The sequence below is a fragment of the Pristiophorus japonicus genome, chromosome 13, assembly GCF_044704955.1.
Source record: "Pristiophorus japonicus isolate sPriJap1 chromosome 13, sPriJap1.hap1, whole genome shotgun sequence".
In the NCBI taxonomy this organism is placed as follows: Eukaryota; Metazoa; Chordata; class Chondrichthyes; family Pristiophoridae; genus Pristiophorus; species Pristiophorus japonicus.
Genome location: NC_091989.1, coordinates 52,205,348 through 52,222,043, shown reverse-complemented (window position 1 = coordinate 52,222,043; position 16,696 = coordinate 52,205,348). Strand labels below are relative to the sequence as shown.

The 16,696-nt window shown below is 41.4% G+C and overlaps 1 protein-coding gene across 14 annotated transcripts in view; it reads right to left on the bottom strand.

Moving 5' to 3' along the window:
- LOC139278563 (mucin-2-like) overlaps positions 1-16,696 on the bottom strand; it is a 188,963-nt gene that overhangs the window by 91,743 nt on the left and 80,524 nt on the right. For 9 of the 14 annotated variants that reach the window (XM_070897470.1, XM_070897479.1, XM_070897474.1 and 6 more), the window contains 6 exons: positions 12,401-12,460; positions 10,934-10,993; positions 8,407-8,466; positions 6,928-6,987; positions 4,416-4,475; positions 2,949-3,008 (listed from right to left, as the gene is read on the bottom strand). In XM_070897470.1, coding sequence (XP_070753571.1) covers positions 2,949-3,008; positions 4,416-4,475; positions 6,928-6,987; positions 8,407-8,466; positions 10,934-10,993; positions 12,401-12,460 — 360 coding nt within the window. The remainder of the gene's footprint in view (positions 1-2,948; positions 3,009-4,415; positions 4,476-6,927; positions 6,988-8,406; positions 8,467-10,933; positions 10,994-12,400; positions 12,461-16,696) is intronic. The other 5 variants (XM_070897473.1, XM_070897476.1, XM_070897482.1 and 2 more) reach the window with 2 other exon arrangements.

Below are 16,696 nucleotides of genomic sequence, written 5' to 3'. Positions count from 1 at the left end.
TCCTCCTCTGTTGAGTTCTAAATTTCTCCCAGTCCCCGTGTTCACTGCTATTTCTGGCCAATTTGTATGCCACTTCCTTGGCTTTACTACTATCCCTGATTTCCCTTGATAGCCACGGTTGAGCCACCTTCCCTTTTTTATTTTTACGCCAGACAGGAATGTACAATTGTTGTAGTTCATCCATGCGGTCTCTAAATGTCTGCCATTGCCCATCCACAGTCAACCCCTTAAGTATCATTCGCCAATCTATTCTAGCCAATTCACACCTCATACCTTCAAAGTTACCCTTCTTTAAGTTCTGGACCATGGTCTCTGAATTAACTGTTTCATTCTCCATCCTAATGCAGAATTCCACCATATTATGGTCACTCTTCCCCAAGGGGCCTCGCACAACGAGATTACTAATTAATCCCCTCTCATTACACAACACCCAGTCTAAGATGGCCTCCCCCCTAGTTGGTTCCTCGACATATTATGTCTAAAAAAACCATCCCTTATGCACTCCAGGAAATACTCCTCCACCGTATTGCTTCCAGTTTGGTTAACCCAATCTATGTGCATATTAAAGTCACCCATTATAACTGCTGCACCTTTATTGCATGCACCCCTAATTTCATGTTTGATGCCCTCCCCAACATCACTACTACTGTTTGGAGGTCTGTACACAACTCCCACTAACGTTTTTTGCCCTTTGGTGTTCTGCAGCTCTACCCATATAGATTCCACATCATCCAAGCTAATGTCCTAGTTGATCCAGTCTCTCCTCATATGTCAGTCCCGCCATCCCGGGAATCAGTCTGGTGAACCTTTGTTGCACTCTCTCAATAGCAAGAATGTCCTTCCTCAGATTAGGAGACAAAAACTGAACACAATATTCCAGGTGAGGCCTCACCAAGGCCCTGTACAACTGCAGAAAGACCTCCCTGCTCCTATACTCAAATCCCCTAGCTATGAAGGCTAACATGCCATTTGCCTTCTTCACCGCCTGCTGTACCTGTATGCCAACTTTCAATGACTGATGAACCATGACACCCAGGTCTCGTTGCACCTCCCCCTTTCCTAATCTGCCACCATTCAGATAATATTCTGCCTTCGTGTTTTTGCCCCCAAAATGGATAACCTCACATTTATCCACATTATACTGAATCTGCCATGCATTTGCCCACTCACCTAACCTGTCCAAGTCAACCTGCAGCCTTTTAGCGTCCTCCTCGCAGCTCACACCGCCACCCAGTTTCGTGTCATCTGCAAACTTGGAGATATTACACTCAATTCCTTCATCTAAATCATTAATGTATATTGTAAAGAGCTGGGGTCCCAGCACTGAGCCCTGAGGCACTCCACTAGTCACTGCCTGCCATTCTGAAAAGGACCCGTTTATCCCCACTCTCTGCTTCCTGTCTGCCAACCAGTTCTCTATCCACGTCAGTACATTACCCCCAATACCATGTGCTTTGATTTTGCACACCAATCTCTTGTGTGGGACCTTGTCAAAAGCCTTTTGAAAGTCCAAATACACCACATCCACTGATCCTCCCTTGTCCACTCTACTAGTTACATCTTCAAAAAATTCCAGAAGATTTGTCAAGCATGATGTCCCTTTAATAAATCCCATGCTGACTTGGACCGATCCTGTTACTGCTTTCCATATGCGCTGCTATTTCATCTTTAATAATTTATTCCAACATTTTTCCCACTACTGATGTCAGGCTATAATTACCCGTTTTCTCTCTCCCTCCTTTTTTAAACAGTGGTGTTACATTAGCTACCCTCCCATCCATAGGAACTGATCCAGAATCGATAGACTGTTTGAAAATGATCACCAATGCATCCACTATTTCTATGGCCACTTCCTTAAGTACTCTGGGATGCAGACTATCACGCCCCGGGGATTTATCGGCCTTCAGTCCCAAATGGTTGTATTCGAATTGCAGACGGAAAGTCTCTTCGGATCAGAGAAATGCTGATGTTGATTTCCTAAGGAAGGTATAGTTTTTTATGCTACATACAATCTCTCTGTTGCTAAGCGATTATCTGTTGTTTTTAAGTTTAGACTTGAACCTTGTTTATGTATTTTATGTATAATGCGAAGGATAGGATTTGAAGTTAGTTTAACAAAACATCTGGTGAATATAATGGATGGAAGTTGAAAGGAGCTAACACTCTAAAGCGAGCAGTTTTCTGGTTTGGGCTTCAGGATTGTACCCGAGAGAATAGGGACAAGGGAGATGAACCGATTTCCACAGGAAGAAACCCTGGGTTAGTGTAAACAGAGAATGACATGTGGCTAAAATCGTAAGACATCGTTAAGTTGGGCTTTGTTTCGAGAATCGAGACAAAGAACTAGAAGCCTTACTGGATAAGAACTTTTTGGGAAACCGCTTTGGTCAAAAGGTCTTGTTGATATCCCATGTCATGCCCACCCCTGAAAAGAGAATAAAAGTAGCCTAATCAAGATTGACCGCACAGACGGTGTGAGGGAGAGTGAAACAGAAGTTGAGCTGGTCGAACACTCTTCGATTGATCCCAAGCTTTACTGAAGGAAGTTCTAGACAGAGAAAGAGACTGCAAGCCAGAGAACAGCTCACGTGCACCAGTCATTTGTCTGACCAATCGGTGTCAACTACCTGTTACAGTTGTATGTTTTTGCTGTATAACTAATGTGTTATATTCTGTCTTAAAATCTGATTAAACACTGTATATCCACCAGATTAGTTTACAGTTGATCCTGATTATTAAAGTGACCAGAGATAGTCTTAAACTTGGCTATTTCTCACAAATGACCAGAGAGACAAACATTTGCAAAGCAAACCGTCAGAAACGAAAATTTAAGATGTAAAAACGAGCGTGTGTTTTGTTACCTGCCCAATGACAGACCACATGGAGTTAGAAAACAATCCACTTGTGGAGACAGACTTGGTGCAAGGTATAAAACCGCTGTCACTTACCTGTGGTGTAGCTGGTGGTAGACGTGGTGGTAATCGGTATCACTTCTGGTGTCGTAGTTTCTATAGAGCAGGGAAAGCATTTCAACCTGTTACACGCTGAGACTCTGAGTCTGTATCAGGTTAAAGCTTACTTTTCTGCTGCAGGTAGCCCAGCACAAATGTTGCAAAAATGAAATCTATTCACTTGTATCTAAGTCTATACAATAAAATTATTTTAGCAGAGAGAGAATACAACTATTAAATGGCCCTTACATTCCGGATATCATTTCCACAAGTATAAGAGTTGCTGGAATTGTCACCTATGTTTTAATCGTGTTTTTAATGAAACTATGCTCGCTCGGAAGGAGGTGAACACGTAACAGCTATTCTACGTTTGATGGCATTTCCATACAGACTTGTATGGCAGCACGGGCCAGCCCACACAGCGATATGTGTGTGCATTAGGTCCGTGCAGCAGAGCTGGTCTCCAGTCGTCTTGGGTAATCCTTGCCACTGGACCAAGACCTAGCTCTGTCAAGCTGGTGTGCAACAGCCACCACACGTTAAAAAAACCCACGCACAGGCATCTTCAACCCTTGAGGATGTAGTTCGGGTCCTTCATTGAAACACCTGTGAACTCATCCCTTTTTGGCGTGGAAGCAAGTCATCCTTGTTTCGAAGGACCGCTTATGACTGACTGACAGACTTGTGAAATACTTTATCACATTCTAGTTACACAATTTCACCACAATGATGCAAAGAATATCAAGTCAGTAAAACATTTTACGGTATGACTGATCTAACATCAGGTTGATTTTTAATACTAGTTTTACACTCATCATTTGTAAGATCAAGGGGTGATTTTGAATAGTTTACCAGGGAGTAAGTGGCACAGGGGAAGTAATTCTACAGAAGAACCTACTGCCCAGAGGCTGTCAAGTTGATTTTCAAGTGGGCTCAGAACGGTGAGGAATAGTCAGATAGGGTTTTGCAGCTGGACCTATATGATGGGGTGAGATGGATCGGCTACGACATTCTCTCATTCCGTGCTATGGTTTTACAACACTAGTGTTGACATTGTGTGACAAATAATATTGGTACGGAAAATGAGTTACTTAATAACAATATATATTCTAATACAACCTTCTCGCTTGGAGCTTCGCTTGTCGGAGGCACATATCAGGAGCATGGGTGTGGAGATAAATGCACAAAGCAAAATAATCCATCAATTGGCGACAAATTCCTGATTTGCACCCCTTCCACTAAACGTTATGTCAGCAGCACAATTTCCTAAAAGCTGCACTACAAGTTACAGCAAAACGACCAGAAATACAAACATTTCCAAATCAAACAATTAAAAAGGAAGATTTGAGATGTAAAACGAGCACCGTGTTTTGTTACCTGCCCAATGACAGACCACATGGAGTTAGAAAACAATCCACTTGTGGAGACAGACTTGGTGCAAGGTATAAAACTGCTGTCACTTACCATATTCGAAGCTGGTGGTAGACGTGGTGGTGATCGGTATCACTCCTGGTGTTGTCGTTTCTATAGAGCAGGAAAAACATTTCAACCTGTTATACTGCACACTGAAGTTTCGAGTCTGTATCAGGTTTAAAAACTTACCTTCCTGCTGTACAGAGCCAAGCAAAAAATTACATTTATTCACTTCTACCTAAGTCTACTCAATAATATTATTTCAGTTGAGAGACAATACAATTAGTATATGGCTCTCGCATTCAGTCTATGATTTCCACCATATAACAGTTGCTGCAATTGTCACCTAGATTTAATGGGAATCCTGGAAATATTACATTTCAATGGCCAGTGGAAACATCTTACAATGGACAGATCCATATTGAACAAGTCGTCCGTAAAAACAGTGGCTCTGAATATACTCAGGCAACAAGCCTGGCAATTATACCAGGGTCACACCTCCCAGGGCCCTCCAGAGCTGACCTGAGCAGTGTATGTAGGTCAATGGGAGGTCCAAATATTTATGACAGGAACCTGCACCACTATATTCAGACACATGCCATGCTGCTGTTTCTATTCACTGGGAATAGAAATTATTTGCTGACCATGCCGACCTCTGCATCGGTCACTTTCTTGATATGTGTGTGGACAGCATATTGGTTTATAATGCAGAAGAGCCCTATGTTTGCTCAGAAGGTGGTGAACACATAATAGCTTTTCTATGTTTGACGGCTTCTCCATTCAGTGTTGTGAGACATTTTGTCACATCCTAGTTACACAATTTCACCACAATGGTGCAAAGAATATCAAGCCTGCACAACGTTTGACTGTATGACTGATCTAGCGTTTGGGTGTTTTTAATACCAGTTTTACACTCACCATTTGAAAGATCAGAGGTGATTTTCATCTGCTTACAATGTTGGGAGTGGTGGAGGGTAAGTAATTCTACAGAAGAACCTACAGCCCAGAGGCCACAGACACAATATTCTAGCGCGCATCGAAACACGAACTGGCAAGCCACATACTTGGGCTCAGAACGGTGAGAAATAGTCTGATAGGGTTTTGCAGCTGAACCTGTTTGATGGCGTGAGATGGTTCGGCCCCATGACTATCTCTCATTCCGTGATATGGTTTTACAAAATCAGTGATGTACATAGGATTATATAGAATAGCAGAGAAACAGCTTTTTGACCCAACCATTCTATGCCAGTATTTATGCTCCACTCGAACCTCCCCCCGTCTTTTGTCACCTAACTCTAACAGCATAACCCTCTATTCCCTTCTCCCTGTCCAGCCTCCCCTTAAATGCATCAATACTATTCACTTCAACCACTTCCTGTAGTAGCGAGTTCCGCATTCTCACCACTCTTTGGGTAAAGAGATTTCTTCTGAATTACCTATTTGACTTCTTGGTGACTACTTTGTATTGGTGGCATCTAGTTTTGCTTTTCCCCACAAGTAGAAATACTCTCTCCATAGCTACTCTATCAAAAGCTTTTATGATTTTAAACACCTCTATAAGGTCACCCCTCAGCCTTCTCTTTTCAAGAGAAAAGAGACCCAGCCTGTTCATCCTTTCCTGATAGGTATACACTCACATTTCTGGTATCATCCTTGTAAATCCTCTCTGCACCCTTTTCAGTGCCTCTTTATCCCTTTTATAAATATGGCGACCAGAATTTTACACAGTACTTGAAGTGTGGTCTAACAAAGTTTCAATATATGTTTAGCATAACTTCATGACTTTTCAATTCTATCCCTCTAGAAATAATCTCTCATGCTTGGTTTGCTTTTTTTATGGCCTTTTTAAGCTATGTCGATATTTTTAGCGATTTGTGTATTTGTATTCCATGATTCCTTTGCTCCTCTACTTCATTCAGATTCTTATTTTCCAAGTAATGTGTAACCTCCATATTTTTCTTACCAAAATAGAATATCTCACATTTATCTGTGTTGAATTTTATTTGAACATTATATGCCCATTTTGCAAGGTTATGAATGTCCTTCTGTAATTTGCTGCACTCTCCTCAGTATTGACTATTGCCACCAATTTGGTGTCGTCCATAAATTTAAAAATTGTGTTTTTGATTCCAAAGTTGAAACCATTTATATAATGTGTTGACATGTGTGACCAATAACTGAAAATATGTCATTTAACAAGAATGTATATTCTAATACACCCTTCTCACTTGGAGCTTCGTTTGCCGGGGGCACATAACAGGAATATGGGTGTGGAAGTTAATGCACATCATAAAATAATTCATCAATTGGCGTCAAATTCCTGATTTGCACCTGTTCCACTAAACATTATCTCAGCAGCACAATTTCCTAAAAGCGCCGAAAATTACAACATAATGACCAGATATACCAACATTTCCAAAGCAAACAATTAGAAAGGACAATTTGAGATGTAAAAACGAACGCTGTGTTTTGTTACCTGCTCAATGACAGACTACATGGAGTTAGAAAACAATCCATTTGTGGAAACAAACTTGGTGCAAGGTATAAAACCGCTGTCACTTACCAGTTGTGTAGCTGGTGGTAGACGTGGTGGTAATCGGTATCACTTCTGGTGTCGTAGTTTCTATAGAGCAGGGAAAACATTTCAACCTGTTACACGCTGAGACTCTGAGTCTGTATCAGGTTAAAACTTACTTTTCTGCTGCAGGAAGCCCAGAACAAATGTTGCAAAAATGAAATCTATTCACTTGTATCTTAGTCTATACAATAAAATTATTTTAGCAGAGAGAGAATACAACTATTTAATGGCCCTTACATTCCAGATATCATTTCCACAAGTATAAGTGTTGCTGGAATTGTCACCTATGTTTTAATCGTGTTGTTAATGAAACTACGCTCGCTCAGAAGGAGGTGAACACGTAACAGCTATTCTACGTTTGATGGCATTTGCATACAGACTTGTATGGCAGCACAGGCCAGCCCACACAGCGATATGTGTACGCATTAGGTCCGTGTAGCAGAGCTGGTCTCCAGTCATCTTGGGTAATCCTTGCCACTGGACCAATACCTAGCTCTGTCAAGCCCGTGTGGTAGCTCGTGTGCAATGGCCACCACATGTTAAAATAACCCACGCACAGGCATCTTCAACCCTTGAGGATATAGTTCGGGTCCTACATTGAAACACTTGTGAACTCATTCCTTTTTGGATTGGAAGCAAGTCACCCTTGTTTCGAGGACCACCTATGACTGACTGACAGACTTGTGAAATACTTTATCACATTCTAGTTACACAATTTCACCACAATGATGCAAAGAATATCAAGCCAGCAAAACATTTTACAGTATGACTGATCTAACATCAGGTTGATTTTTAATACTAGTTTTAAACTCATCATTTGTAAGATCAAGGGGTGATTTTGAATAGTTTACCAGGGAGTAAGTGGCACAGGGGAAGTAATTCTACAGAAGAACCTACTGCCCAGAGGCTGTCAAGTTGATTTTCTAGTGGGCTCAGAATGGTGAGGAATAGTCCAATAGGGTTTTGCAGCTGGACCTATATGATGGGGTGAGCTGGATCGGCTATGAGATTCTCTCATTCCGTGCTATGGTTTTACAACATTATTGTTGACATTGTGTGACAAATAATATTGGTAACTGAAAATGAGTTACTTAATAACAATATATAGTCTAATACACCCTTCTCGCTTGGAGCTTCGCTTGCAGGGGGCACATATCAGGAACATGGGTGTGGAGATGAATGCACAAAGCAAAATAATCCATCAATTGGTGACAAATTCCTGATTTGCACCCCTTCCACTAAACATTATGTCAGCAGCACAATTTCCTAAAAGCTGCACTACAAGTTACAGCAAAACGACCAGAAATACAAACATTTCCAAATCAAACAATTAGAAAGGAAGATTTGAGATGTAAAACGAGCACCGTGTTTTGTTACCTGCCCAATGACAGACCACATGGAGTTAGAAAACAATCCACTTGTGGAGACAGATTTGGTGCAAGGTATAAAACTGCTGTCACTTACCATATTCGAAGCTGGTGGTAGACGTGGTGGTGATCGGTATAACTCCTGGTGTTGTCGTTTCTATAGAGCAGGGAAAACATTTCAACCTGTTATACTGCACACTGAAGTTTCGAGTCTGTATCAGGTTTAAAAACTTACCGTCCTGTTGTACAGAGCCGAGCAAAAAATTGGGAAAACTGAAATTTATTCACTTGTCCTAAGTCTACTCAATAATATTATTTCAGTCGAGAGACAATACAATTAGTATATGGCCCTTACATTCAGTCCATGTTTTCCACAATATAATAGTTGCTGCAATTGTCATCTAGATTTAATGGGAATCCTGGAAATATTAAATTTCAATGGCCAATGGAAACATCTTACAATGGACAGATCCATATTGAACGAATCGTCCTTAAAAACAGTGGCTCTGAATATACTCAGGCAACAATCCTGGTAATTATACCAGGGTCACACCTCCCAGGGCCCTCCAGAGCGGACCTGAGCAGTGTATGTAGGTCAATGGGAGGTCCTGTCATTTAAATATATATGACAGGAAACTGCACCACTATATTCAGACACATGCCATGCTGCTGTTTCTATTCACTGGGAATAGAAATTATTTGCTGACCATGCCGACCTCTGCATCGGTCACTTTCTTGATATGTGTGTGGATAGCATATTGGTTTATAATGCAGAAGAGCCCTATGTTTGCCCAGAAGACGGGGAACACATAACAGCTTTTCTATATTTGACGGCTTCTCCTTTCAGTGTTGTGAGGCATTTTATCACATTCTAATTGCACAATTTCACCACAATGGTGCGAAGAATAAAAAGCCAGCACAATGTTTGACTGTGTGACTGATCTAGCATCTGGTTGCTTTTTCATACGGGTTTTACACTCACCATTTGAAAGATCAGAGGTGATTTTCATCTGCTTACAATGTTGGGAGTGGTGGAGGGTAAGTAATTCTACAGAAGAACCTACAGTCCAGAGGCCACAGACACAATATTCTAGCGCGCATCGAAACACGAACTGGCAAGCCATATAGTTGGGCTCAGAACGGTGAGAAATAGTCTGATAGGGTTTTGCAGCTTCCCCTGTTTGATGGAGTGAGATGGTTCGGCCCCATGACTATCTCTCATTCCGTGATATGGTTTTACAAAATCAGTGATTTACATAGGATTATATAGAATAGCAGAGAAACAGCCCTTTTGGCCCAACCATTCTATGCCGGTATTTATGCTCCACTCGAGCCTCCCCCCGTCTTTTGTCACCTAATTCTAACAGCATAACCCTCTATTCCCTTCTCCCTGCCCAGCCTCCCCTTAAATGCATCAATACTATTCGCTTCAACCACTTCCTGTAGTAGCGAGTTCCGCATTCTCACCACTCTTTGGGTAAAGAGATTTCTTCTGAATTACCTATTTGACTTCTTGGTGACTACTTTGTATTGATGGCATCTAGTTTTGCGTTTCCCCACAAGTAGAAATACTCTCTCCATAGCTACTCTATCAAAAGCTTTTATGATTTTAAACACCTCTATAAGATCACCCCTCAGCCTTCTCTTTTCAACAGAAAAGTGACCCAACCTGTTCATCCTTTCCTGATAGGTACACACTCACATTTCTGGCATCATCCTTGTAAATCTTCTCTGCACCCTCTTCAGTGCCTCGATATATTTTTATATTATGGCGACCAGAATTGTACACAGTACTCGAAGTGTGGTCTAACAAAGTTTCGATACATGTTTTGCATAACTTCATGACTTTTCAATTCTATCCCTCTGGAAATTATCCCCAGTGCTATGTTTGCTTTTTTATGGCCTTTTTAAGCTATGTCAATACTTTTAGTGATTTGTGTATTTGTATTCCATGATTCCTTCGCTCCACTACCCCATTCAGATTCTTATTTTCCAAGTAATATGTGACCTCCATATTTTTCTTACCAAAATGGAATATCTCACATTTATCTGTGTTGAATTTTATTTGAACATTATATGCCCATTTTGCAAGTTTATGAATGTCCTTCTGTAATTTGCTGCACTCTCCTCAGTATTGACTATTGCCACCAATTTGATATCGTCCATAAATTTAAAAATTGTGTTTTTGATTCCAAAGTTGAAATCATTTATATAATGTGTTGACATGTGTGACAAATAACTGAAAATATGTCATTTAACAAGAATGTATATTCTAATACACCCTTCTCACTTGGAGCTTCGTTTGCCGGGGGCACATAACAGGAATATGGGTGTGGAAGTTAATGCACATCGTAAAATAATTCATCAATTGGTGTAAAATTCCTGATTTGCACCTGTTCCACTAAACATTATCTCAGCAGCACAATTTCCTAAAAGTGCCAAAAATTACAACATAATGACCAGATATACCAACATTTCCAAAGCAAACAATTAGAAAGGACAATTTGAGATGTAAAAACGAACGCCGGGTTTTGTTACCTGCTCAATGACAGACAACATGGAGTTAGAAACAATCCATTTGTGGAAACAAACTTAGTGCAAGGTATAAAACCGCTGTCACTTACCCGTGGTGTAGCTGGTGGTAGACGTGGTGGTAATCGGTATCACTTCTGGTGTCGTAGTTTCTATAGAGCAGGGAAAACATTTCAACCTGTTACACGCTGAGACTCTGAGTCTGTATCAGGTTAAAACTTACTCTTCTGCTGCAGGAAGCCCAGAACAAATGTTGCAAAAATGAAATCTATTCACTTGTATCTTAGTCTATACAATAAAATTATTTTAGCAGAGAGAGAATACAACTATTTAATGGCCCTTACATTCCGGATATCATTTCCACAAGTATAAGAGTTGCTGGAATTGTCACCTATGTTTTGATCGTGCTGTTAATGAAACTATGCTCGCTCGGAAGGAGGTGAACACGTAACAGCTATTCAACGTTTGATGGCATTTCCATACAGACTTGTATGGCAGCACGGGCCAGCCCACACAGCGATATGTGTGCACATTAGGTCCGTGCAGCAGAGCTGGTCTCCAGTCATCTTGCGTATTCCTTGCCACTGGACCAAGACCTAGCTCTGTCAAGCTGGTGTGCAATGGCCACCACACGTTAAAATAACCCACGCACAGGCATCTTCAACCCTTGAGGATATAGTTCGAGTCCTACATTGAAACACCTGTGAACTCATCCCTTTTTGGATTGGAAGCAAGTCACCCTTGTTTCGAGGACCGCCTATGACTGACTGACAGACTTGTGAAATACTTTATCACATTCTAGTTACACAATTTCACCACAATGATGCAAAGAATATCAAGCCAGCAAAACATTTTACAGTAAAACTGATCTAACATCAGGTTGATTTTTAATACTAGTTTTAAACTCATCATTTGTAAGATCAAGGGGTGATTTTGAATAGTTTACCAGGGAGTAAGTGGCGGAGGGGAAATAATTCTACAGAAGAACCTACTGCCCAGAGGCTGTCAAGTTGATTTTCTAGTGGGCTCAGAACGGTGAGGAATAGTCCGATAGGGTTTTGCAGCTGGACCTATATGATGGGGTGAGCTGGATCGGCTGCGACATTCTCTCATTCCGTGCTATGGTTTTGCAACACTAGTGTTGACATTGTGTGACAAATAATATTGGTAACTGAAAATAAGTTACTTAATAACAATATATATTCTAATACGCCCTTCTCGCTTGGAGCTTCGCTTGTCGGGGGCACATATCAGGAACATGGGTGTGGAGATGAATGCACAAAGCAAAATAATCCATCAATTGGCGACAAATTCCTGATTTGCACCCCTTCCACTAAACGTTATGTCAGCAGCACAATTTCCTAAAAGCTGCACTACAAGTTACAGCAAAATGACCAGAGATACAAACAAATCCAAATCAAACAATTAGAAAGGAAGATTTGAGATGTAAAACGAGCACCGTGTTTTGTTACCTGCCCAATGACAGACTACATGGAGTTAGAAAACAATCCACTTGTGGAGACAGATTTGGTGCAAGGTATAAAACCGCTGTCACTTACCATATTCGAAGCTGGTGGTAGACGTGGTGGTAATCGGTATCACTCCTGGTGTTGTCGTTTCTATAGAGCCGGGAAAACATTTCAACCTGTTATACTGCACGCCGAAGCTTCAAGTCTGTATCAGGTTTAAAAACTTACCTTCCTGCTGTACAGAGCCGAGCAAAAAATTTGGAAAAATTAAATTTATTCACTTGTCCTAAATCTACTCAACAATATTATTTCAGTTGAGAGACAATACAATTAGTATATGGCCCTTATTTTCAGTCCATGTTTTCCACAATATAATAGTTGCTGCAATTGTCATCTAGATTTAATGGAAATCCTGGAAATATTAAATTTCAATGGCCAGTGGAAACATCTTACAATGGACAGATCCATATTGAACAAGTCGTCCGTAAAAACAGTGGCTCTGAATATACTCAGGCAACAAGCCTGGCAATTATACCAGGGTCACACCTCCCAAGGCCCTCCAGAGCTGACCTGAGCAGTGTATGTAGGACAATGGGAGGTCCAAATATTTATGACAGGAACCTGCACCACTATATTCAGACACATGCCATGCTGCTGTTTCTATTCACTGGGAATAGAAATTATTTGCTGACCATGCCGACCTCTGCATCGGTCACTTTCTTGATATGTGTGTGGACAGCATATTGGTTTATAATGCAGAAGAGCCCTACGCTTACCCGGAAGACGGTGAACACATAACAGCTTTTCTATGTTTGACGGCTTCTCCTTTCAGTGTTGTGAGGCATTTTATCACATTCTAGTTGCACAATTTCACCACAATGGTGCGAAGAATATCAAGCCAGCACAACGTTTGACTGTGTGACTGATCTAGCATCTGGTTGTTTTTTCATACTGGTTTTACACTCACCATTTGAAAGATCAGGGGTGATTTTCATCTGCTTACAATGTTGGGGGTGGTGGAGGATAAGTAATTCTACAGAAGAACCTACAGCCCAGAGGCCACAGACACAATATTCTAGCGCGCATCGAAACACGAACTGGCAAGCCATATATTTGTGCTCAGAACAGTGAGAAATAGTCTGATAGGGTTTTGCAGCTGCACCTGTTTGATGGAGTGAGATGGTTCCGTCCCATGACTATCTCTCATTCCGTGATATGGTTTTACAAAATCAGCGATTTACATAGGATTATATAGCATATTCAGCAGAGAAACAGCCCTTTTGGCCCAACCATTCTATGCCGGTATTTATGCTCCACTCGAACCTCCCCCCGTCTTTTGTCACCTAACTCTATCAGCATAACCCTCTATTCTCTTCTCCCTGTCCAGCCTCCCCTTAAATGCAACAATACTATTCGCTTCAACCACTTCCTGTCGTAGCGAGTTCCGCATTCTCACCACTCTTTGGGTGAAGAGGTTTCTTCTGAATGACCTATTTGACTTCTTGGTGACTACTTTGTATTGGTGGTCTCTAGTTTTGCGTTTCCCCACAAGTAGAAATACTCTCTCCATAGCTACTCTATCAAAAGCTTTTATGATTTTAAACACCTCTATAAGATCACCCCTCAGCCTTCTCTTTTCAAGAGAAAAGTGGCCCAACCTGTTCATCCTTTCCTGATAGGTATACACTCACATTTCTGGCATCATCCTTGTAAATCTTCTCTGCACCCTCGTCAGTGCCTCGATATATTTTTATATTATGGCAACCAGAATTGTACACAGTACTCGAAGTGTGGTCTAACAAAGTTTCGATACATGTTTAGCATAACTTCATGACTTTTCAATTCTATCCCTCTAGAAATAATCCCCAGTGCTTTGTTTGCTTTGTTATGGCCTTTTTAAGCTTTTTAAGATACTTTTAGTGATTTGTGTATTTGTATTCCATGATTCCTTTGCTCCTCTACCCCATTCAGATTCTTATTTTCCAAGTAATGTGTAACCTCCATATTTTTCTTACCAAAATGGAATATCTCACATTTATCTGTGTTGAATTTTATTTGAACATTATATGCCCATTTTGCAAGTTTATGAATGTCCTTCTGTAATTTGCTGCACTCTCCTCAGCATTGACTATTGCCACCAATTTGGTGTCGTCCATAAATTTAAAAATTGTGTTTTTGATTCCAAAGTTGAAATCATTTATATAATGTGTTGACATGTGTGACAAATAACTGAAAATATGTCATTTAACAAGAATGTATATTCTAATACACCCTTCTCACTTGGAGCTTCGTTTGCCGGGGGCACATAACAGGAATATGGGTGTGGAAGTTAATGCACATCGTAAAATAATTCATCAATTGGCGTCAAATTCCTGATTTGCACCCGTTCCACTAAACATTATCTCAGCAGCACAATTTCCTAAAAGCGCCGAAAATTACAACATAATGACCAGAGATACCAACAGCAGAAATAGCAGCACATTTGGAAAGCAGTGAGGGGATCGGTCCAAGTCAGCATGGATTTATGAAGGGGAAATCATACTTGACTAATCTTCTGGAATTTTTTGAGGATGTAACTAGTATAGTGGACAAGGAAGAACCAGTGAATGTGGACTTTCAAAAGGTTTTTGACAAGGTCCCACACAAGAGATTGGTGTGCAAAATTAAAGCACATGGTATTGGGGGTAATACAGTGACGTGGATAGGGAACTAGTTGGCAGACAGGAAACAGAGAGTCGGGATAAATGGTCCTTTTCAGAATGGCAGGCAGTGACTAGTGGAGTGCTGCAGGGCTCAGTGCTGAGACCCCAGATCTTTACAATATACATCAATGATTTGGATGAAGGAATTGAGTGTAATATCTCCAAGTTTGCAGATGACACTAAACTGGGTGGCGGTGTGAGATGTGAGGGGGCACTAGGAGGCTGCAGTGTGATGTGGACAGCTTCGGTGAGTGGGCAACTGCATGGCAGATGCAGTATAATGTGGATAAATGTGAAGTTGTCCACTTTGGGGGCAAAAACGCGAAGACACAATATTATCCAAATGGCGGCAGATTAGGAAAAGGGGAGGTACAACAAGACCTGGGTGTCATGGTTCATCAGTCATTGAAAGTTGGCATACAGGTACAGCAGGCGGTGAAGAAGGCAAATGGTATGTTGGCCTTCATAGCTAGGGGACTTGAGTATAGGAGCAGGGAAGTCTTACTGCAGTTGTACAGGGCCTTGGTGAGGCCTCACCTGGAATATTGTGTTCAGTTATGGTCTCCTACTCTGAGGAAGGACGTTCTTAGTATTGAGGGTGTGCAGCGAAGGTTCACCAGACTGATTCCCAGGATGGCAGGACTGACATATGAGGAGAGACTGGATCAACTGGACCTTTATACACTGGAGTTTAGCAGGATGAGAGGGGATCTCATAGAAACATATAAGATTCTGACGGTACGGGACAGGTTAGATGCGGATAGCTAGGGGACTTGAGTATAGGAGCAGGGAAGTCTTACTGCAGTTGTACAGGGCCTTGGTGAGGCCTCACCTGGAATATTGTGTTCAGTTATGGTCTCCTACTCTGAGGAAGGACGTTCTTAGTATTGAGGGTGTGCAGCGAAGGTTCACCAGACTGATTCCCAGGATGGCAGGACTGACATATGAGGAGAGACTGGATCAACTGGACCTTTATACACTGGAGTTTAGCAGGATGAGAGGGGATCTCATAGAAACATATAAGATTCTGACGGTACGGGACGGGTTAGATGCGGATAGAATTTTCCCAATGTTGGGGAAGTCCAGAACCAGGGGACACAGTCTTAGGATAAGGGGTAGGCCATTTTGACTGAGATGAGAAGAAACTTCTTCGCTCAGAGAGTTGTTAACCTTGGAATTCCCTGTCGTAGAGAGTTGTTGATGTATTCAAGAGGAAGTTCGATATGGCCCTTATGGCTAAGGGGATCAAGGGGTATGGAGAGAAAGCAGGAAAGGGATACTGAGGGAATGATCAGCCATGATCTTATTGAATGGTGGTGCAGGCTCGAAGAGCTGAATGGCCTACTCCTGCACCTATTTTCTATGTTTCTATGTTTCAGAGCTATCCAGCCTAATTCCACTTTCCAGCTCTAAGGTCTGTAGCCCTATAGTTTACAGCACTTCAAGTGCCTATTCAAGTACTTTTTAAATGCAGTGAAGGTTTCTGCCTCTACCACCCTTTCAGGCAGTGAGTTCCAGACCCCCACCACACTCTGGGTAAAAAATGTTCTCCCCAACTCTCCACTAATCGTTCTACCAATGACCTTAAATCTATGCCCCCTGGTTATTGACCTCTCTGCTTTATCATGACGTTAAATTCCATCCGCCACTTTTATCCCATTCCCTTGCAGCTTCCTTTGTCCTT